We start from the raw sequence: 24,819 nt of genomic DNA on the forward strand, positions 1-24,819 counted from the left end.
CAAATTGGTTAAGTGGAAGCTAATAAGAAATACTAACGATTACACCAAAGTCTTACAGCAATTGTGACCATTTGTAGCACTGTGTTTGATCTACAATTTTGTTACTCTGATTTTTACGTGCTTTATTTACCTTTGCAAAGTAATCTGAGTGCAATTGTTCGGTTATTCAAACCGCTCGGGATGCCTACTTTTCTTCAATGCTCCAGAGATCAGGACGCTGGAGACAAACACACACGCACAAAAGATTCTTCCACCATTCCTTTCCTCACTTACTAAGTTCTCACATTCTATGCACGGATTTGGAAATACCGTACGACTCTGCACTTTTTCTCAAGCAGCTAGCGGGTAAGCAGATACCGACCAAGCTGTGTAATCACAGCCTCTAAAGAAGCAGGAATGATGCTGGGCCGCGGGGTACAACAAGGCAGGGCGGCCGCTTTGCTGAGGAGATACCCACGGCCAATAAAGAGTGACAAGTCTGGAGACAGCATGTCAGTCCCACCTTCATTTGCAGCTCTTTAACTCTCTCCTCCACAAAAGGCCGGGCTCCGTCTCCGACCCCTCCTGCCACTCGCAGGAGTCTGACCTATTGCCGCTCCGCTAGTGCCCGGCCTCCCGCCGCTTCCTCCGCCTCTTCCCATCTCTTCTGCGCCTGCGCGACCGGAAAATTCGCGAAGGTTCTTGAAACGGAACTAGTCGTTTCCGGAAGCGGGCAGCCGCCTCAGCGGTCAGACCGGTGTTTGAGACAGAGGAGTGGTGAACGCATCATTTTGCGTTTCGCGGTGTCTGGGCCTTGCCTGTCTGTAACGGTTGGGAAAGAAGATGGCCTTGCTGTGCTACAACCGGGGCTGCGGTCAGCGCTTCGATCCCGAGACCAATTCCGATGGTAAGAGAACGGCGCTGGCAGCCCGCTTTCCCCTCGCCACCTCGTCTACCCGCGGGAGGCCCTTAGGGCCCGAGGGCTGCCCGGGCCTTCCGGCGAGCCGGCTTCGTGACGCTCCGGTGAAAGATCCCTCCGGGGCCTCCCTTGGCTGCTCGCGTTGTGCACCGCGGCTCCTTGGCCAGCGCCCGGGAGTGGCGTCTGGCCGCCCTCGGCGCTCCTTCCGAAAGAGACTTTCCCCACGGCCCACGTGTTTCCTGGGTCGCCCCCGCACTGTCTTTATTTCGGCCCGGAATTTAGAGCAAACACTCTTATCCCCGGTCCCCTTGGTCTCTTTGGGGAAGCAAAAGTTAAGGTACTACTGAGTTCGCTTTGCAGTTCTCCAGATAGTATTGGCTGTGATTGTGTGAGTGAGGGAGAGAAAGGAGGGATTGGGCGGGCAGCGGGTGATCCTAGCGTTTAAGTTCTGCCTCGTGTTAGTATAGAAGCTTGTCGCTTGTTCTGTCGACCCGCTGTTAAAAACGACTTACTTTTTAAAGTGTTCTTGGTTAGGGAAATTACTCTGTCTTTATGCTCAGTTTTGATATACTTGCCCCCAGGGGTACATTCGTTGTCCTTTGCTTGGTAGCAGCATTAGTTGCTTGTTTTTGGAATGGCGTCCACATTTTTATACCTTGCTATCTTCAGTATAAAATGAGCAAATATCCTTTACAACACTTAGGTAGAGTTAAGGATGTGAAGTTAAAGAGGCTACGCTAGGTGAACGATGGGAAACGACCAGTGAGTTTGAATTTTGATTGGTGAATGAGATAAAGAAGTGAGTTGATTCCTTCAATTTTGTGGGAAGTGACAACACTGTCTGAAGTTCAACTAGCATTTATTGCATGTTTTCTATATGCCAGACATTGGCAATAGATGCCATTAAATTGGTATGGCCAGCCAGTGTATCCTGTGTGCCAGACTTTGTCATCTCATTTAATCTTCACAGCAGCCCTGGAAAGTATGCAGTATTCGAGCCATTTAATAGAGAAACCGAGTTCAATATGGTAGTTACATGGTTCAGTATTCTGCAGGAGATTAGAACCAGTGCCTTTTAAAAGCTTTTTCATCTCTGAAATGTTTGAAATACTTTGGCACACAGATAAATTGGTGATGTCATTTAAAATAAGACTATTGATTTAAAGGGTTTTAAGGAAGAGAAAAATCCAGTCTGTACAATATTCAGGTTGGTGTTACTGACATTTTTATGATGTAAATATGTTACTCAAGGAGAAAATCGTGAGATTTCAGTAGATAGCAGATTTGAGAAAGGACGATTTTAAAACCCTTTGGTGTTGGTAGCCTTGGTGTCTGTAGATATTTTCTACTTTAATATCAATACAGAGGAAAGGCTGATGCTGTGTTGTATGGGACAATAGGTTTATTTGGGGGTAGTTAGTACTGTCTAAAGTTCAAGGGAGATACAGCCATTTGTTGGAAGTCGGTACTTCACTGTAAGTGAAGTGATACAGTGCCTAGGAAAGAGAGAGAAGGGAAGGCCAGGACATCCAGAAGAATAGACAGTCTTAAAGATTGAGTGGTCAACGGTACCAGATACAGCAGGGAAACTCCCTTAAGATTGATGAAGGTTTATTCACTTAGCAAAATGAGGGTTGTTTTAGAGACCTAGTATAAATACTGAAATAAATTGGTTGAGTGAATGAATGGAAAGTGAAGAAAATGGAGATAGAAGACAAAAACTAATAGTGAACTGTGGGCTTGGTTAGGAAAAAGTTTTATAGAATGGAAGAGGTTTAAGCTTGTGCTTTGACTAAATTAAAGGGGTGAAGTTGAAGATGCAAGCAAGTTCTATCATGCATGGAGTCAGATGCTGGATCCATTATCCTTAAAAATCTGTTAATCTACACTAAATATTTTCTAAATTGGTGCTGTGACATAATTACCGTGTTTATTGACTTAGTCTCGTGATTTTTTCCCTATAGACAAAAATTATACTCCCTTCTAAGCTGATAGGATATTTTACCTAGTTTTATTCATTTTAGCTAGTTAAGTGGGTGTTTAAAGTAGACACGGTTGGTAACTTGCATATGTTAAACACTTATTCTAGAAAAAAATTACAACTTCACAAGCAGTTATTTAATTTACACATGCAAGAAAAACTGAAGCAACTGTTAGTAGCAGAGGGAGATTTTAGCCAAGGTCAAACTTAATGTTAAAAGCCCTTGATATTTGACTGTGTTGTAGCTTTCTTACTCATAAAATAATAATTTAAGCAGAACTGGTAAACATGATAAAAGCTAATAAAGAATGGTTAATTGCTTTTGAAAGTAGTGTTTCTCAAATTTTGTTCATACTAGTTCGTTTAAGATGTGATTCATTCCTGCTGCCATTCTATCCTAGTTGACTAGTATTATGACATTTTATGCTTCTGACTGTGTTGTATACATTGTGCGTTTTATGCTTTGGACTACATTCAAGTTGATATTCAGAAATACTGTATCCTTTACTTCCATTGCCCTCTCAGCTTCCCTTCCCTCTGTATATACATTTCTACTTCTAACTTCTTTTTCAGCCCTTAATTCCATTATTCCCCTTAATTAATAGTATCTTTCTGATCCATGGGTTTACTCACTGTATGAAGAAAATATCTAATATTTTCTTACTATATTAGCTAGCATAGTATCTATGTAACACATGGTTACTGAGGAAGCAATACTGGCTATTAATATGGGATAGGGAGATTTCTCTGAGTACCAGCAATTAATCATTTTAAGGCAACACAACAAATTTAATTGGGTTGTAGAGAAATGAAAGCTGAACAAACTCAAAAGGTTGAGTGAGGTAGCCTTGTAAGGAAATTGCAGAGGAATTGACATCTTTTCTCTAAGCCCAGAATGCTATATAGCCGGGGAATAAGTGTGTTTGTTATGTGTGGGGTGTTTTGTGTTGGTGTTTTGTTTTGTTGTTGTTGTTTGTTTTGGTTGTTTTTTTTTTGTAATATAATACTCCCTATTGCAAATTGTAATAACCCCATTTTCATGAGAGTTAAATAGTAAAGATTGATGGTGTAGTGGGAGGAAAGTACAGAATAACAACCAGTGACAATCCTGAAAACAGACAGTAGAACTTAAACTTCTTTTCAATGAGCTTTGTATGTAGGAATTGACAACTGTCTACAAAAGTGACATTAGCAATAAGATACTACAACAGTTTTTAAGATTTTGATCCTATTCTTCCAAAGTATCTTTTTAGGGAATCTCTTGAGAAGCTTTTGTGTATCAGTGCACTTAAGAACATTTAATTTTGATAGTATTTTTGTAAAAGGATTGAAAGATGACAGTCATAATCTTGGGAATTCAAGTTTTGGTACTAAACAAATTTTACTACAAAGATTAGAGGAATATATAATTTGTTATACTTAAACTGTTTTATGTTTTTATCTATAGCAATTGTACTCTTGAATTAGAGTTTTAGCTGTTAACTACTTTAATACAATATACTTTGTTATACGTCAAACTCAAGCATTAGTAAATTTTTAAGAAACAATATTACCTGCATTTGGGAAAATAATTAAAGGTAACCGCTGAAATAATGATGTATATATTTTACTGAATTATAAAGAATGGCACTTTTTTCTTCTCTATTTTTTTACCAGATGCTTGCACATACCACCCAGGTGTTCCAGTCTTTCATGATGCATTAAAGGTGGGAACTAGATATATTTTCAGTTTCTTCATATGTATAGTAAAATGAGAAATGTAATACTAAATCTTTATTAGTCTTCTCTTTTTTCCCCTCAGCTTGTGACTTACTTCTTTCTTACTGATCATTGTGAGGTGCTTTAAGCAGAACTCCACTAAAGAAAAAGAAGATAGCAGATGGTGGTCTTAAAGTCTTTTCCAGTTATAAATTATATTATTTGCATTTCAGTACTCATTTTCTATACCCCCTTTCTTGACTTTCCTAATTTCGAGGGGAAATAGAAGTAGTTGTACTGAATCTCAGTCTCTCACTGCTGGCTGATAAAAACAGCTCTGAATTTAAAGAAAGATTGTTACAAACACTTAATGATCCTAATTTCAAGGCAGACATGTAAGTTTAAAGTGTTTTTACTGAAAAGAAATGTTGGCGGTTTTCTAACTGTACTTCCTTGATCTGTAGAATTAGAGAAGTAATAGAATGTCCAGATTTTTGGTGGTGATCTTTTTATTTATTTTATTTTATTTTTTTAGAGACAGGGTCTTGCTCTGTTGTCCAGGGTGGAGTACAGTGGACCAGTTATTATCTCAGTGTAACCTCAAATTCCTTGGCTTAAGCAATCCTCCTGTCTCGGCCTTCTGAGTAGCTGGGACTATAAGTGCATTCCATCACACTCCCCTAATTTTTTTTCTTTTTCTTTTTTTTAAGAGACAGCATTTCCTATGTTGTCCAGGGTGGTCTCAAACTCCTGAGCTCAAGCAGTCCTCTCACTTCAGCCTCTCAGAGTGCTGGGATTGCCGATGTGAACCACCATGCATGGCCTGACCTTTTTTATATTCATGATATTATAATATGGTACATTTAGAGAGTTAACTTTGTATATCTTAAAAGAAAATGCTACAGTGGGGCAGCCATGGTTTTAGGTACTACTACCTTTGTTCTCAGGAATGTAAACAGTCTTATATGTTTAAATATTGTTGATCCCCTTCAAATGTCTTAATTATCCTTCCAGAAAGTAGTTGGACTCTTTTGGTCCTTAAGTGTTATACAACCAAATCTAGCCACAGATGTACATTAGATAAAAAGTTTATGTTGCTCTGATTAGTTCTCAGTGAGGAAAACAGAATAAACATTCAACAGGGAAAGCTGAGACTTTATTCCTCCCAATATCTTTTTTTAGCCTCTTTACAAACCTTTATGGGGGTAGAAACTGTGGTTCTGTGGGAAGATTTATTTTTCTTTCTTGGGAATTTTATATTTCCTAGACTGCCATTTATTCTGATTATTTTTCTTAGTCTACCTTTTCCTTTTTCTTTTTTTCTCTATGCTATTTTTCTCCTATTTCCTAACCATGGTCTTTGGCTTCCTATTTTCTCTCTTTCAGTTCATTCATTTGTGTCCTCAAATGTCACCTCTATTCCAGTGGCTCTTACAACATATTTCCATTCATGTGTCTCATTGGCAACCTCAAACCAGTTTTTAAGGTGAACACTGACTCTAAAAATAGTCTGCTTCTCAAAACTTTACTGTTCCTAGTGATGATGCTACGGACTACTTCCTAGTCATTCTGTCCATTGCTCATTTTTTTTTTTGTCCTCACCTCACTGTTAATTACTCTAAATCTTAATGATTTCACTTTGAAGTATTTTTGTTTCTCTTCTCCAATTCTAGTGTTTATTATTGTCTCTATCCTATAAATATTTCTTGAAGACCTAGATTTTCTAAGACTATTGAGTTTCACAGCACAGTAGATTTCAGACAAAATGGGTACATCAATACAGGGCCACTACTTTTGTGTTTGACCAAATAAGAAGTCAAACATTGCATTAACAATTTCAAAGAAAGACCATTTTAAGATTAGAAGGGGCATATTCAGAGAAAAGGACAATCCTGCTCAAGAAAAGACAGCAAGCAACCTCATACTCGCATGCTTACATTTATCCTTCTTTTTTTTCATTTTACTGAGGACTAACATAGAATCCAGATTGGGATTTAAGGACAGCTGGCCTCTATCATGGTTTAGATGTATGTATCCCAGTATCTGGCATAATTCTGTGTATATTATTAAGACAGTAAAGCTTTTCTCTTACAGAGTAACTTTTCTGGTAACTATATTATCAGTACTATTTAAATCCTATATTTAAGGTTGTGGCAATTGATTCCTCTATATCTCAATGCAGAAGAAAAGAATTAAATTTCAAAATAAAGGAAAATTTGAATTATTGGATATTTAAAGTTCCCTTTAAAGAAAAAGAACCTGACAATGCATATTGTGAAAAAAATCACTACCAAATTCCCTATGCAGTATATTGAGAAACAGGGAAGTCCAGGTGGATATGAGCAAAGTTGGTCCTTGAATTTGGGACTTCCCAAGTCTTTAGACTGCTGAATTTTTGTTCCAGTATTCTCTACTGTAAATTGGACTTAGAGCCATTTTTGGTAAGCTACTTGTATTTTGTTCAGAAATCATAAACAGTGGTACGATACTTTCATGCTTTTGACTATAAAGATCACCACAGATAACAGGCTGCTGTGTTAATTAATCTGTTATTCTGAAAATAGAGAGCTTATTGTTATCTTTAGGAGATTTTTAAAGTAAAGCACTTTCACTTAAACAGAAGCAGTTTAAAGTGCTTTCTCTTGATGGTACGTCACAACACAAATCACCTTAATAATGGTTAGTTGTTGTTTTTAAAAATCAATTTACTTGATTAGGTGAATCATATGCAACACTAAAACTGAAAAATATGTATATGCAAGTTACTTACAACTCAAGGATATAAATACTAATACAAGTAGAGTTGTTTTAGTAAAGGGTTGTTGTTCTCATGCAAATATAGTTTTCAGTTTTTTTCTCTTATCTTTCTTAGGGTTGGTCTTGCTGTAAGAGAAGAACAACTGATTTTACTGATTTCTTAAGCATTGTAGTAAGTACTAATTTTTTTTCTAGATTATGTCCCTAAAAGTACATATAAGAAGCTTCAAATCTGAGGAGTCTGATTTCTGGTATCTCTTGACTGGTCCTTGTCAACTTGCAGGTAGCACCTTTTAAAATGGAGTTTATCTTTTTTTTTCCAGTGTCTCTAAAATAAAGAATTTATCTATCTGTTTTAGAGATTGACATTGTAAGATACTAATTACTCATTTGTCATTTTAGGTGTATTTTATTTTATTTCTTTTAAGAATCTTAAAGACAGGTTCGTTCTTGATGTTAGAGTATTGAAAGAACATCAATAAGAAGGGACTGGTAGGCAACAGTTGAAGGCATTTTCAATTAGGAACAATAAATTTTTGCCAAATCTAAGATACCATTGAGGTGCATCATGATTTTATGTACCACTAAGAAACAAGACTAAAGCTGCTGATAAACTGACATGCTATTGATTGTATGATTTCAGAGGTGAGGTGTTAAAATGTGTATATAACTCAGTGGAATGTGGTATTAAAATAGCTAACATTTAAACATGTACCCCTGCCAGATGTGCCAAGTATTCTATTTTATTTAATCCTCTCAAAAAATATTTTAAACGCCATTTACCTCTATTTTACAGTAAATTGGGGTTTAAAAACATTAGCTATCTTGTTCAAGGTTATATAGCTAGTAAGTAGGAGAACTGGGGCTCAAATTGAGGCTTTTATGAGTAACAGACTTTTGTATGTGAATAATTTTTAGAATTCTCTTTGTGAGTTTCTCCAGAATTCATTTTCTATAAACAAGTTTATGCTATATGTTTAATAGAATAAGCATATATTTGTGAAGTATAATTCAAAAGCTTTTTTTTTTTTTATCTTTTTTTGAGGCAAAAACTAATCAGAAGTAAGAATTCACTTAAAAATACAGCACATTTGTAGTCCTATTTTTTAGTTTCTTAAAATATAAAACTGGAGAAAATTGTAAAATAACGTAATAAAGGAGTGAAAATACAGTATTTTTATCATGGCATAAAATATAACTCTTACTGAATACATTTCACTAACAGGGCTGTACAAAAGGTAGACATAACAGTGAGAAGCCACCTGAGGCAGTCAAACCTGAAGTCAAGACTTCTGAGAAGAAAGAACTATCTGAATTGAAACCTAAATTTCAGGAGCACATCATTCAAGCCCCCAAACCAGTAGAAGCAATAAAAAGGCCCAGGTATAATTTATACAGTTGCCTATTTCAATACACTTGAATAATAGCATTTGTTCATGGTATTTCCTTTTGATTTAGCGTAATACCATTTGTAGCTACTGTAAGCCACCAAATTTTGAACCATTTAGTTCTTCGCTTAAATCTGCCTTTAACTTTATTCCCCATCAACGTGAGAAACATATACGCAGTAAAACTTCATTGCAGATATGCTTATTGTATTATCATAATTACAGGTACATGTACCTTCAAGGTAGGGGAGTCAAATACCTGTCTTGTCTGTTGGCATGTATTTTTTTTTCCACTGTAGCACAGTGAAATTCTTTCAAGGAGTTGTTCTTGTCCTGGGATCAGTTTGAATTGAAAAAGAGCACAGAGACCTGATAATCACTCATCTTTACTTTCAGATACCTGAAAAAATTACTTTTAATCTCATTAATACTGGTGAATTTTTGATATTTGATTTTGATGACTTACCTGTTAAAGCAGTCTTAAAATAGCTTTTGCTTATTTTGCAGTAAAATGTTACAGATTCTTCATCCTCACTTTTTGATAACCAGACTCTATGTTCCCACACATGTACATTGGTTACCTCTGTTATACCAGCTCTTCTTTATAACTGGCTTTGAGTACTGAATTATTTTAGAACCAAACTCTAGATCTTAAAAAACCTGATTTGGGGCTTTAAAAATGACTCTTGTCAAAATTTTTATTCTTGCTATCAACTCACAGTATTCCCAACTTTTGCTCTTTGATCCTACTTAAATAAATTTATACAGTATTGGATGATACAGGACCAAGGTAACGTTCAGAGACTTTAGATGGTTATTTGTTCATTAACACTCTGGATACATATCATTGTTAAAGGAACTATTCAGAATGATTTTATTCCATCTCCACATTTTTCGTAATTATGATACTATTAAATGCCTTGCTGTGACTGATTTGTCAGTTAAATAAATTATTAGAAAAATACAAAAGCCTATCATGGCTCACTCTTAATCTCTTTAGTAATAAAGTAGAATCTTCTATGATAATATGAATTAATATTTTCTTTAAATGATGGACTAATACTTTTATTTAAGAGACAGAAAAATTAAGTACTTTATCCTCAGTTCATTTGGTGGTACTATGGAATATGAGGATATCGGTCTTTATGTACTTTTTAAATGCCTCCTGTGTCCGTTTTTTCATTGTTAACATAGAGTGAATAACCTAGGACTTCTATTTTTTATTGCTGCATTTATTAAATTCTCAATATTTATTGAATAGGGTTAAATGAATTATATATATGAAACTTAACTATTCTAAAATGTTAGAGGATATTTTTTTTTAACCCTGCTAAAATGGCCTTACGATACTATTGTGTCTCAATTTACAGATCCATATGTCCACATAAAGTAAATTATCTTCTCTGGTAGAAGTGAATATGGATACATTTAGTACTTATTTATTGCCTGTTTATTATGTGCTCAGCATTTTGTTGGGCATGGAATGTAGAAGTACTTTGTGGTTCTTTCCCTAGAGTTACTCATTTTGACAAACTTGGATTTCTATCTTAATTCCCTTCCCATTAGTGCAACTGATAATTAAATGTGCTGCCAATAGCGTGATTATTTGAGACTCATTATTTTAGTATAAGAACCTTTTCCACTTTTCCTTAGAAAGCAGATACATTACAACAATTATTTGTAAAATACTTTTTAATGGGAATCACTTGATTCATGAAACATTTGGCTTCTCAAAACAAAGCTTTTAAGGTTATTAATTTGGAGTACAAAGAAATATTTTAGTACATATTAATGTGGTAATAAGGTTTCAAAATTCTCTAGCCCAGATGAACCCATGACAAATTTGGAATTAAAAATATCAGCCTCCCTAAAACAAGCACTTGATAAACTTAAACTGTCGTCAGGGAATGAAGAAGATAAGAAAGGTAAGATTTTATTTTGTTTTATTGTAATTATTTTCTGTACAAGTAAGCAGTCCAAAAGAGATAGCAGGAGTTTACTGAATATAAATAATGAAAGAGCACATTGTGGTAAAAAAACAATAATACTGCAGAATAAATATATGGTTAATTTTCATTATGTCTCTATTAAAAATGAGAACCTATTTAAAATTGGTTTTTTTTTATGGTTTATTGTTTTTTAACAGTAAGTTAAATTTCTTTGATTGAAAATATTTTCTTGTGTGTGGTATAGGAACATATTTATTCAATATTCCTGACCTGTACCTGATACCATGGGAGGAAAACATCCTTTCATGATTTCTGTTTGTATAAAATTAAGATACGGCAGTTTATTATAGAATAGAAGTGCATCATATATCATTCTGGGGATATAGGCAAAATCTCATCACAGTAGTTGGTTTTTTTTAAAGTATTGTTTTATGGAAAAGATTTCTTTTTAAGAATGATGCTGCAGTGAAAAGTTTAATTTTAACTTTTTAATTTGATTTTTTTTTCTTTGTTTCAGAAGAAGATAATGATGAAATTAAGATTGGGACCTCATGTAAAAATGGAGGGTGTTCAAAGGTATATATTACAAAATTGTGATGTGTTATGAAGTAAAATTTTAATTGTGAAGAAAAAGTGCAGTTCACTGACTCAGTTCAGCAAACATTTGCATGCCTATTATATGTTGGACGTTATGCTGTGGACCAGGGCTGTGAACATGGATAAAAGCCTCTGTCTCTGAGGAGCATCATACCTGATAGAATCATGGGAATAAATATAATTTAATCAACATTTGCTGAGCACTCGCTGTGTACCAGACATTGTTTTAGGGCCAGCTATATAGTATAAAGTAAATGAAAAATCTATGTTCCTGTAGAGCTGATATTCTAGTATGGGGAGGACAGTAAATAGGTAATTAAATATTATGAATTCAGGTAGATATGAAGAAAAGCAGATTAAGGAACTAGAGTGGTTGGATTTGGGAGCTAAATATTTATTGTAAGATTGTCAGTGAAGTATTTTTTGACGTGATGACACCGAATAATATAACAGCTGTGTTTTGTAAACCTGGAGGGGGAAATGTGCTGTAGATAGTGGGAGCAGCAAGAGTAGAAATAGGCTTTAGAATTTGGCTATTAAAGAAATAACAAGGTCTGTGGAGTTTGGACAAGGGTGTGAAAGTATCAGGTAAGAGATGTAGGCAAGATTATGGAGGTTCTTATAAGCCACAATGAGAGATTTGGGCTTTATTCTAAGCATGATGGGAAGCCATTACCTGTTTTAGGGAGGGATTTTAAAAAGATTATACAACTGCTGGTAGAGCAGGAGTGAAATTGGGAGAAGAAAAACCAGCTAGGATGCTGTTAAAACCAGGCAGTGGGATTGGAGAGTAGAAGTTCATTAGGAAGTGATTAAATGTGGGATGTAATCAAACATTTCAGTGAGGCCTTTTCCTACATATTGCCTACTCTATGTAAAATTGCATACTCTTCAACATTTTCTCTCTTCTCCTTTTTTTCGTTATAACTTTTTACCTTATATTCATTTGTCATATTTATTTTTCTTATACTCTGTCTCCCTCCCCCCCCACTCCCCACTAGTATAAGGTTTATGAGGATAGGGTTTATTTGTTTTGTTCTTTGTTGTATCTTGAGTGCTTAGAACAGTGCATATAAAATGAATAATTTGGAAGTACAGATGGTTCCCAACTTACAATGGTTCAACTTACAGTTTTTCAACTTAAAGATGAGTTTATTGGGATGTAACCCCATCATAAACAAAAGAGCATCCGTATTAGTATTTGTTAATGGATTGGCTGTGAAGGAAACTTGTGGCTCCAGCATCTGGGTGACTGGCAGGCGACAGCATTAACTGAGAAGGTGAAAATGGAGTGAGAGCAGGTCTGTATTTTTCCCACATGTTACTTTTGAGATCACCTTGCTCATTAAGCGAGGGAAATATAAATGTATTCACATGTATATGAGGTAGAAGTAGTAGATACAAGGGAATGAGTAATTGTTTGGAGTGAGGAAGGCAGTATAAATGGCAGGGTAATGGCAGAAGATCAAGGAGAAGGCATCAGATGAGTTTTGAAAAATGAATGACTGTATTGTAAATGGAAAAACAGGGAGAGGATATTTCAAGCATAGGTGGTAGCAGTAGCGTAAAGAAAACAGTACTTAATAATAATAGTACAAAATTTGATGCTGTGGAGTTGAGATTAATAGAATTAAGTAGGGACCAAATCCTAGAAGGCTTTACTAGTAAAACTGAGAAATTAGACCTTATCTTAGGTTACGGAGGCCATTAAAGAAATTGTTAATCTTTTTCATTGAAGTACAACATTGAAATTTGTTAAAAGGTATACAAATACAAGTTTATAGCTCGAGATTTTCACAAAGTAATTACAACAGCATTACAGTGCACTCATTTTCCTTTTGTCATTCATTATTCCCTTCCTCAAAGGTAACCCATATTTTTCTATCAACATAAATTTGTTTTACTTATTTTTGAATTTAATGTAAAAAGAATTATAGAATATGTATTTTTTCTTATATTTGTTATCTTCTGCTTAATGATATGTTTGTTATAGTTAACCTTTGTTGCATGTAGATGTAGTTTTCTTCTCTTTCATTGCTTTTAAGATAGGCCATTGTTTGTGCCACAATTTATTTTTTCTTTCTTTTGTCCTTTAAAAAATTTTCTTTGAATGATGCTATTATGAATATTCTTGTGCATGACTTTTGGGACACATATACAAAGTTGTCCCTTATCTGAAATGCTTGGGACCAGAAGTATTAGTATTTCAGATTTTTTTTGATTTTGGAATATTTGGTTATTATACCTGTTGAGCATCCCTAATCCAAAGATCCAAAATGATCCAGTGAGCATTTCCTTTGAGCATCATGTCACTGCTCAGAAAGTTTCATATTTTGGAGCATTTTGGATTTCAGAATTTTTGGATAAGGGATGTTTAATTTCTGTATGTTTAGCTTTTTTTTTTTTTTTTTTTTTTTTGAGACAGAGTCTCACTCTGTTGCCCAGGCTAGAGTGAGTGCCGTGGCGTCAGCCTAGCTCACAGCAACCTCAAACTCCTGAGCTCAAGTGATCCTCCTGTCTCAGCCTCCCGAGTAGCTGGGACTACAGGCATGCACCACCATGCCTGGCTAATTTTTTCTATATATATTTTTAGCTGTCCATATAATTTCTTTCTATTTTTAGTAGAGATGGGGTCTCGCTCTTGCTCAGGCTGGTCTCGAACTCCTGAGCTCAAACGATCCGCCCATCTCGGCCTCCCAGAGTGCTAGGATTACAGGCGTGAGCCACCACGCCCGGCCTGTATGTTTAGCTTTAACAGATAATTCCACATAGTTTTCTGAAGTGATTGTATTACTTTACACTCCTGCCAGCAGTATGTGAGTCTAGTTCCACTTCTCCCATGTGTCAGCAACACTTTGTTGTATCAGTCTTTTATATTTTCAGTCATTCTGGTGTGAGTAGTGTTCTCATTGTGGTTTTGATTTGTACTTCCTTGATGGTGAGGTTAAGTACCTTTATGTATATTTATTAGCCATTTGTATATCTTCTTTTGTAAAATGTCCAAGATCTTACACCTATTTTTCTAATATCTTTATCTTAACAATTTGTAGGAATTCTTTGTATATTTTAGCTGCAAGTCCTTTGTCAGATACTAGTGCCTTTTTACTGGCTTACTGGCTTTGATAAATAGAGACTCTTTAATTTTAATGAAATCTAATTCGTCCATCTTTTCCTTTATAACTATTGCTATGTCCTATTTAAGAAATCTTTGTTTACTTTTAGAGCCATGAAGATTTTCTCATATAGATGGACATTTAAACCAAATAAATAAATAAATAGAGGGGGAAAAGGGGCGGGGGGAAGGACATTTAAATACACAAACCATCTGGAGTGGATTATTTTATAAAGTATGAGGTAAACATAATTACAGAACTTTGAAAAAGAGGGTGATAGTAATTAGATAATATCATTGATAGTAGAGAACAGAAATTGAAGGTTGAGAAATGAATTAGTAGAAACGTGTGTTAGTATAGTGTGATTGCCTAAAATTTGCTAGTTCATGAGGAAGGAAAGCAAATTAAACTGATAGGTTGACAGGATTTCATGATAGACTACATACGGGTGAAGTAAGAGGAGAAACTGAAGACAACTTAAGGAATTTTGTTTTGGGACACTGAGTGGATACGATGCCATCAGATACCCATGGGATGAAGAATAGGTTTGAGGGGTAATAGTGATAACTTTAGAATCTAATGTATTGCGTTTTATGTGCTTATGTCTCTTGCCTACATCTCTTACCCGATACTTTCACATCCTTGCCCAAACTCCACAGACCTTGTTATTTCTTTGGGGTATATACATATCTAGTACTATGCTTTGGATTTACAAAAAATGAAGAGTTTTATTTTCTGCACTTGTAGGTAGTTGCTATAAATACAAAAATAGAAGGAAAATATACTATACATCCATGTTTTATTAACATAACTTTTTGTGAATTCATCTGTAGAGCCTTCACCTACTACAGCAGTGGGGCCCGGAATCTTCCAGACAAACACTGGATATATATATAGGTCTGCAGCTCATTTTACCCTTTATAGGGATAAGAAATCACCATCACTCTGGAACTTCCAGAATTGCCTATTAATTTCCCCATATTAATTGATAGCGCCCACATGGAGTATACTGTACACATAAATCATACTGTAACTGTATTTCTGTTCAGAGTACTAATCCCTTGGTTTCAACATTGTTCTGTAAATTTAAATACCTGAGTATGATTGGATGGGACCTCATACTCAAAAGGGTGAAAGCATCTTAATGCCTAATTTTCCATTATTTGACTTTCTCACAGGGACCTAAAACTTAATCAGGTCCCAAAAGGGAGTCATTTTTCATTCTTAACGACATCCTGGGATGAATTTATGAATGTTCTAGGATACTGTTGTTATTTCTTGAGTTATTTTCATAGTGGTCACCAGTACTACAAATATGTACAAGATATAACTGTGAGATATGCGGCTAATTTTTTTTTATCCCTCTTTTTTGTCTTTTAGACATATCAGGGTCTACAGAGTCTAGAAGAAGTCTGTGTATATCATTCTGGAGTACCTATTTTCCATGAGGGGTAACTTATACATGACTTACTAAAATACTTTGTGGTAGAGTTTAGGAAAGTTAAATATCTTTAAAAATTATTTGCCATGCAGTGTTACAAGGCAGTTTGCTTACATTGCCATTTAATCTTTACAGTAACCTAGAAATGTAGGCTTTGTCTTTTTTTATACATGAGTAAACAAACAATGTTACAGTTATTAAGTGGTCATTATACTTCAAACCCCATGTTTTTTTTTTATACTCTATATTTCAGTGTGATGCTCTTTTTATTTGGGCTAAATTAGTTTTTTGTTTGAAAGACTGTCTTGCACATGGAGGGGCATTTACAGTTTTTGGCCATGGGTACTAATTTTCTAAGAAGACCCTTAGTTTTCCATGGCCCTCAGTTGAGAGCCTCTCTTCTATATTATCCTGTAGTTTATAGAAACAGTACTGTGTTGAAATCTTCCACTGGTTTTATATTCTTCGGGAATCAAACCTGAAGTTTTACTGTAATTTTTTACTTCCTGTGTTGGATTTTTCTCAAATAATGGTGGGTTTCGTTAGTTTTTAATATGTTTTCATGTTCTTACTTTACTGATTTGTTGAAATGTCAGCCTTATAAATCTTTGGTCATACTACTTTTTGGTAGTTTCATGAGGAAATTGGAGCGTGATCTATCAGTGAAAAGCTGATTGGAATTCTGTGATGATTTTATGTGTCTTTACTCAGGAGCTCCAAAATTACTATAAAAAATGGCATTCTGGTTTTAAAATTACTAGTGTTCTGATACACCATATAACCATTTTTAGCTGTTTAGTAACTTACGAGATATTAAAGTTGTACACTTGATGATTTTTTAAAAAACTCACACTTGTCACTATATTACTGAATTTAACACACTAACTGCCATGTGAGTTGTATTTAACTCACGCTGGTTTTGAGCCCAGGACCTTGTGAAACATACGTAACTCAACATGTCTCTTTACCTTGAGCTGTGAACTCTTGTTCACGTTGCACGTAACTCACACACAGAAAACAATAAATACCAAATTTTTCATTAAATTAAAAAGGATCGTTTTGTTTTCAAAGTTTTTATTCTATTTTCATAATAAAACACCATGACCCCAAGGGAAAAAGAATTTTTAGTGTGGCAGTCAGTGTGTTAATTGTGAGATTGTATTTCTTAAATTTTTTTATGACAATTTAAAGGATGAAATACTGGAGCTGTTGTAGAAGAAAAACTTCTGATTTTAATACATTCTTAGCCCAAGAGGGTTGTACAACAGGGAAACACATGTGGACTAAAAAGGATGCTGTAAGTACCTTTCAAAATAACACTAGGTTCTATTCATCTGAGTCATTTTTAATAGATTTGAGATTTTTTTTAAAAAGCTTTCTTCCTCACACAGTAAAGTTTTGACATGCCTGCAAAGTAAAATTAATCTGAGTCAAGCTTCCAGTACACGATGCCCTTAAACATGGTAGCCATTGTGTATATTGATGCAGGTATATGGGTTTTTGTGAAATACGCCTGCCAAAATTGAAGTATCCTTGTGTTTTTTGCTTACTAACATTAATTCAAAAGGCTGTTCCTACTGTTTGGTTTGTAAAAATTACTTTTCTACTAATTTGATGTTATTAAACATTTAGACCTCTATTTCTCTTTGGCCAGTTAAAAAACTTCATTCAACCATTTGCAGGTGCACAAACACTCCACCTAGTGGCCAAAGGGGAGGATTGCAGGCTTGTTTTTGGTGGAATTCTTTTGAATGCCTCTGCTTTGCTGCAAGGATATTTATCAAGAGAAAAAAGAAAGCATCAGTTCCTACTTCCCAGCACAGCTTTTTTAAAAGTTTTGGGGCTATGCAAATAATTCCCCCAAAGCCCATTAAATTGTAAGAAGACAAGCACTTTATTGCTAAATAAATTTTTGCCTGTTAGCTTAGGTTAACGTATTTTATGTTTTAACTGTTCAAATTTAATAGTTTAGATATTTATTCAACATTTGAGTATTCTATAGTTGCTTTTCAGTAATACATGTTGGATATTATAAATATACCCCTGAAGTTATAATACTCCATCTACCACAAAACTTCCAGGAATGTTTTATTAGCAAAAAGTGAGCTCTGTCTGTATATTTTTTCTAAGGTTCAAAAGTTTGAAAGTTGTTAAAAAAAAAAAATAAAATTTTTTCTATTATGTTAAAAAGTTTTCAGAGTATAACCCTTGAAGGAATGATGTATTTATTTCATATATGCAGTTATCAAGTATTAAGTATTTAAGGTAGTAGCTAAGGGCAAAATGTGAGTGCCATATGTAATTTAAATTCAACTAAATTGTACCAAAATGTAAATAGTGTCTTTACTAGGGTAGTTTCTCAGAATGTTTCCTGAATTATGTAAATAAATTGTTCTCATTTATAAAACAAATCCCCATTTGCTGCTTTTAAAAAAAGAATGTAGAAATATACCACTGTTATGTAATGATTATTTCCATAATAGTAATCAAAACATACCACAAATTCTCGTTTTTTCTTAATGTTAACATAAGAGGAAAATGAGAATTCAGTACTGGTAGTAGAGAGTTAAAAGTGGTCAGGTTTCCCCCAAAATTCTGATTTGTAGAAAATATAAGCTGAAGGTTCCTGTGCATGAGGTTAAGTTGTTGTCTGATCCCACTAACCACATGTCCTTTCCATTTCAAAGACTGTTGAGGGACAGTACTTAGTGGATTATAGAATGTTAAAATTGGATAAAGTTTATTAGAAGTTCTTAAATTGTCTTTTTAAATGCATATTAATACTGTGGTTGTAAAAGAGAAGAAACAAATGGAAGGGATAAACTTTGTTCTCAAATTATAAAACTATGAAGAATTTTTGTATCATGGTGTATTCTGTTTAAACTTCTTGATGTTTACTATAAAAACATTAAGTTCTTAGTTGGGCATGGTAATTTTTTCTCATTCGGATGAGTCAAATTTCTCTTTTTAAGACATTAATTATGTGGCACTTTTTAAACTTACAAAGTTCTTATGTTACAGGGTAAAAAAGTTGTTCCCTGTAGGCATGACTGGCATCAGACTGGGGGTGAAGTCACCATTTCAGTATATGCTAAAAATTCATTTCCAGAACTTAGTCGAGTAGAAGCAAATAGTACATTGGTAAGTACACAAAATAACTTGAAATTCTCTTCTCCACATTGTCCTTTATGTTAATGTATTACGTAATAAAATATTGTTCATACTTCAGGTGATTTTAAGGTCTTACAGTGTCTTCCATATGAAAAAATTAAATTCATGAAATTCTATTTTAAATGAAAATCTCTGCATAATAGTTACTTGTGAAGCATTGTGGAGACAGTAGCTTAGAAGATTTGTCAAGTTATAATATTATGTAAGCTACAGTTAAAAAATTGAAAATAATGTACTTCTCAGTATGAAACTTAAAGTCAGTTTTTCTTTTGTGCTAATGGTTTTCTCATAAAAAAAATTAGCAGTTTCTTAAAATAGCTTAATTGATTTTATCAATGTCTTGTTTTTACAATTGGCAATGATAAACCTTTAATTTGAATTTGATCAATTAACTTTATCTTTTTCAGTTAAATGTGCACATTGTATTTGAAAGAGAGAAGGAATTTCATCAAAATGTGAAATTATGGGGTGTAAGTATTATGAATCCATAAGAATTTCTTCTAATAATTTAAAATACTGTTTGTAGAATAAAAGGCAGTAAGCATTAATGCAAAGTACACATATAACTTAATATTATATCTCCCCCAAAAGTTTGTCTAGATATAAAAATGGCCTTAGAAGCTTGGATTGGGGGTTATTAGCATAAACAAGACTTTCGTTTTCCTGTGAAACTAATAAAACCACCCAGGTTTACTGTAATTCTTTTGATGTGTTTCAGGTGATTGATGTAAAGCGAAGTTATGTAACTATGACTGCAACAAAGATTGAGATCACCATGAGAAAAGCTGAACCTATGCAATGGGCAAGCCTTGAACTGCCTGCAACCAAAAAGCAGGAAAAACAAAAAGAAGATATAACAGATTGAGTGGGAGGGGGGAAAAAAGCTATTACCTATTTCAAAATTCTTAATGTGTGATGAAGTGGTAGCTTGCGACTGTAATCTTGTTTTGTTTTTGTATTGTTGCTAAATCTGGCATTTCAGGGTCAAGATTTGGTTTTTAAAAACCAAAGTCGGTTGGTTTATTTTTTTGTGCCTCCCATCTTCCTTTTGAGTTACATAAGATTGATTATTCATGTCTCCTCACTTACAGAACCATGGTTTGTCCTATACTTCAGGAAGCTGGAAAATAGCTAATGGACATAATTGCAGTATTTCTATGTTAAACAGAGAAATATTAAGGACCATTTTTTTTTTCACATCTCTATTATCCCATAATTAGTGTAAAGCAAGGTGAAATGTCAAATTTTTAATCAGTTTTTTCATGCATTTGTGTTCCTATAATACTTGAAAATAAGGAAGACATGAAGCTCTGCATTGTTTTTTTCCATGGCATGATTACTTTTTTTAGGAGGCTTAATTCTAAGGTAGTGTATAGTAAGTAGTTAAAGGGGAATATATGCATTGGTTAACAAATGAGAATTTGTTTACAACTAATAGAATTTAAAAATTACATCAAAACTTGAATTGCTTGCCAAGCATTATGACTTAAGAGTATGAGAAACATAAATACAAGTACAGGGGCATCAATTTGGTTAAAATTCACCATTTTATAAGACTAAGCAATAATGTTAAAAATCTTTTCTGATTATTTAAATATCTTTGTATGGTGTATGACTAAATTGTACTTGATTTACAGATTAAACTCTCTTAAAAACTTTTAGATCCATATAAAAAGAAATTATATATATCTCAGCTCCCTGATGGAAAGCTATATCTGTAAAATTATAGACTTAAAGGTTTGTGGAAATACATTAGGGGATGAGAAAACTAAATATACAAACTTACTTTATGACAGCTGTCTACTACATGTTAAATAAAACAGCTTAATTCTTTTGGAATTTTTTTTTCGTTAAGGTTTTCATGAAGAGCTTCGTGATTTTAGTGATACAATGTTGATTATATATTGTATTTTATTTATTAAATATAGGTAACATAGATTATTTATGCTAGTTGGACTGATTAAAGGATAAGTTACTTTTTGAGGCAGTTCAGAACTCAAAAAATTAAAGAATGTTATGAAGGCCAGACTCTGACAGAACTTAATAAGTTTGGGAATTAATTAGGCTTATATAAATTAAAAATGAAAAGGGTGGTTTATTTCTCAAACCCCTTGAGTGTTTTCCTTTTCTTGGTATTAATGGAATTCTCATGAAGAAAAATTTGCAGAAGTGCTAGTTAATAAAGTGTATATATCATTCTACTACCCTTAGCAAATGACAATTAGATGTAGTTATATAATTATTAAAAGGTTAAGCTCTGTTACAAATACAGACAAAATCTGGCAACTAGACTTTTCATGACATTAAAATGCCATTACAAATTTTTGGCAGTAAAAATGATACACAAATAGAATGCATAAATGTCTAGTATACTTCAAGATGTATTTTTAAAAGTTATCTTTTATAATTTAGGAACCTGGGTTCATTTCAGAGACATAAAGTCTTATTTTTGGGGGAGGTTGATACTTTGATTAAAGGTAATGATTAATACACCTTTTTTAATGCTTCCTTCTTGAGGCTGTTTTCCCTTAAACAATATCTTAATCCGTTATATGTGATTGAAATATTATTTAAAGCAAGTGGATTATTGTAACCTCAGATTCAGTTACAAGGCACTGATTTCTTTTTTATATACAGCTTGTGTATTTAGTTTGGTTACATTAGTAACCATCTTATTTTTTTTTTTTTTATTCCTAAGAGTCTTTGAATTTGTTGTCCACGTAAAAATTTGAATGATATTTATCTTATACTTATCCATAAAGGGACACAGTTAGAGTTAGGTAGAATATGTTTTACTATCAATTTGTCAAAAAGTTAATAAAAATTTAATTTTATTGAATCGTTTCTCTGGAAATACGCTTTGTCTTTTTTAACATTCAGAGAACTTCCTGTAGCAAAGCAGTCAAAGCTAGGTGTAGTATACACTTCATAACCAGGTGTATCGTGAACTTGGTATAACTAAACTCAACTCTCGGAAACCTAAAATGTTATTTTTCTTGCCTATCGCGTTTACTTGTATAAAGGAAGTCATGTTCTAAGAAGCTGAGCTTTCTTTTTAACCTCTTATTTTGAGATAAATTTTAGATTTACAGAAGAGTTGTACTAACAGTATTATAAGAGTTCTTATATCCTAATTATCTTTTCCTTAGGTTAAAATCTTATATTATCATAAAACGTTTACAAAACTAAGAAATTAACCTTGGTACAATACTGTTAAATAAAGTAGAACATTTAGTTTTTAACTATTTAGTGGAACTCTTGAGGGTTAGGTCTTGAGATCACCCCTACTTTTTTTGGTAATAATTTGAGCTATTAATTTATAAACAATTAAAAATATGAATTGGAATCAAATGTTTACAGGTTGGTGGTTTATAACTTTTTGGTGTAACCATATACTGGCAAAGGACTATAATTATTATTTTACTTTATTATAATTTATATTCCAGAGATTTTAATTCTTATTAAATGTAACTTTTTTGATTTTCTTTAGAAAATTCTTCAGCCATCAAAGGGTAAAGAAAATCTTAATTCTTGGCGATATTGTAAGGGGACTTTGAATTATTGCCTCCAAATGTGTTGCTTTTTTAAAGAATCAGTCATTCCTGAACCTAAAAATTCATGGCATGCATACACCTAGAATAAGTAAACTTTTAAAAACTAATTTATGAGGGCTGGTGTCGGTTTTAGGTCATTTGGGTATGTACTCTTTTTTTTTTTTTTTAACAGATAATTTTAAGTTACCTATTTGAACATTAACAGGTTTTTTGTTGATGTTTTATTGCAAATTATTTAGACCTGGCATTCATATTTGTTATTTGCTTTGTTCTCTTTTGCCGATATCATAATTTCACGTCCTTGGTTCTGAAATGCAAGCTAAGTCCAGCTTTTTTTTTTTGGTTTTGTTGATAGGGTTTTTGTTTCATTTCTTTTAATTGTTTTAAAAATGGGAGGTTTTTGTTTTTGATTGTTTTGTCCTTTACTGCTTCCCTATTGCCCAGGTATCTCACAACTTAAATTTATCTGGTAGTGTTGCATGGCTTGTCTTTGTTAATTGTAGATGCCTATGGTTTTATACATGTGGCATTATCTCTAAATACCAGACTCACAAATTTTTTTCTTTTACAAAGTTATTGTTTGATTCTAAGTTTTTATAAAATTCTTAGTTCTGAAAAATTCCTTTAAGAATAGTCTTTCTAAAGACTTTTCATTAAATGCTTATAATGTGACTTTTCTTAGTTTTCTAGTTTAGTAGGCCATCTTCAATGTCCATTGAAATGAAATAAAACTTCCAGTAGTAAACATTTTTATGTTCCTTGTCAAATTTATTTATTTATTTATTTTCATTTTTAGAGACAGGGTCTTCCCTCTGTGGTCCAGGCTAGAGTGCAGTGGCGTGATCATTGCTCAGTGCAACCTCAAATTCCTGGGCTCAAGCGATCCTCCTGCCTCAGCTTCCCAAGTAGTTGGGACTATAGGCGCACACCATGACACCCAGCTAATTTTTCTATTTTTTGTAGAAAGGGAGTCTTGCTATTTTGCTGGTCTCAAACTCCTGGCCTCAAGTGATTCTTCCACCTGGGCCTTCCAAAGTGCTAGGATTACAGGGATAATCCACCACACCCAGCAGTGTGTCAAAAGAATTTAATTTGCCATTCTTTTTTGACTAAGCAGAGATGCTGTTCAAATAATTTGATTGTTAGATTATCCTTTTTTAAAACTTTGCTATTAAAGTGAGATTAGTGATTAAGTCTGGAAAAGGGAAATCTCCCTGAACTTGAGGTCCTTTCCTCTCCTCCAAAAAGTGATTAGATGGACAACAGTGTGATCCTTCATAATGTTTATTTCAGTTTATAGTTTCATATTTATTCATACTGTATTATGAACTTGTTAGTGTCTGTATCCCTTGTAAACTGCATGTATATTTGACTACTTGGCATATTGGTTGGCTCTTACAAATGTTAGACATGTAGCATTTATTGGCTGGTTACTGTTATAAGAACTTTAATGAAAATTAACTTAATACTCATGACAACTCTGTGCGGTGGGGTCTATTATTATTTGATGGTAGAGTAATTTATGACACTGTTAAAGTATTAATAGTTTATCCAGAGTTGAAACTAGTGAATTGTAAACTAACTTTGAGGATGCAAAAGTGATAGCATTCTGAACTTTGTGGGCATCCTCCTTTTGTTCAGAAAAGAATTATAATCCCTGCTTTTGAGTATGATGTAAGTATGAGTACACAGGTATGGGAATAAGTACATCCAATAAAACAGTTTAGTTAGGCATGATATGTTCTTAAGGTACAAGAAAATATATGCATTTTAAATGTTTGATACTTTAGGCTGGTTAGAGTTAATGGGTTCATGATAATTTTATGTAAAACCTTAAAGATTCCCTGTAACAGATTGGGCCCAGACTGCCTACTTTATTTTAGAGGCCAACTTGCTGTTACTGATGCCTTAGAGATTCCTTCAAGTCCCCCCTTCCTCTCTCCCAACAATAAAGCTACTTAAATTTATCAGCTGGAAAAGACTAAGGGGGCAGAGGAGGGGAACAAATTTAAGGGAGCATGAAGCCAACAGCAAGATAATGAAAACCAGAACCTGAAGATACTTAGATGGAATTTTAGTCCCATTTTTTCAGGCAGATAATTTAAAACCTTTAGGAAAAGTAGGTGTCTAATCACCTACTAATCACAGGACTTAATTCACTTGATTAGAGGACACTTCAAAAATTCTGTGATTTAGCCTTAGGAATTTAGAAATTATTGGTTAAAAGAAGTAACTTGATGCTGTAAATATATTCGTAGCTTTTTTTTTTTTT

At 33.8% G+C, this 24,819-nt stretch overlaps 1 protein-coding gene across 2 annotated transcripts; it reads left to right on the plus strand.

Annotated features, from left to right (window-relative positions):
• The first annotated feature begins 717 nt into the window (after window positions 1-717).
• On the plus strand, window positions 718-20,363 carry CHORDC1 (cysteine and histidine rich domain containing 1). Of its 2 annotated transcripts, XM_069469076.1 has the most exons (11): window positions 718-886; window positions 4,536-4,585; window positions 7,450-7,506; window positions 8,560-8,717; window positions 10,544-10,647; window positions 11,189-11,247; window positions 15,762-15,832; window positions 17,014-17,119; window positions 18,844-18,963; window positions 19,401-19,463; window positions 19,712-20,363. In XM_069469076.1, the coding sequence occupies exons 1-11, from the start codon at window positions 823-825 to the stop codon at window positions 19,856-19,858; spliced, it is 999 nt and encodes a 332-aa protein (XP_069325177.1). In that variant the 5' UTR covers window positions 718-822; the 3' UTR covers window positions 19,859-20,363. The 2 variants fall into 2 exon arrangements, with proteins under 2 accessions (XP_069325177.1, XP_069325178.1); XM_069469077.1 differs by lacking the exon at window positions 7,450-7,506.
• Window positions 20,364-24,819: the final 4,456 nt, after the last annotated feature.

This window comes from Eulemur rufifrons, chromosome 6 (genome assembly GCF_041146395.1).
Source record: "Eulemur rufifrons isolate Redbay chromosome 6, OSU_ERuf_1, whole genome shotgun sequence".
Classification (NCBI taxonomy): domain Eukaryota; kingdom Metazoa; phylum Chordata; class Mammalia; order Primates; family Lemuridae; genus Eulemur; species Eulemur rufifrons.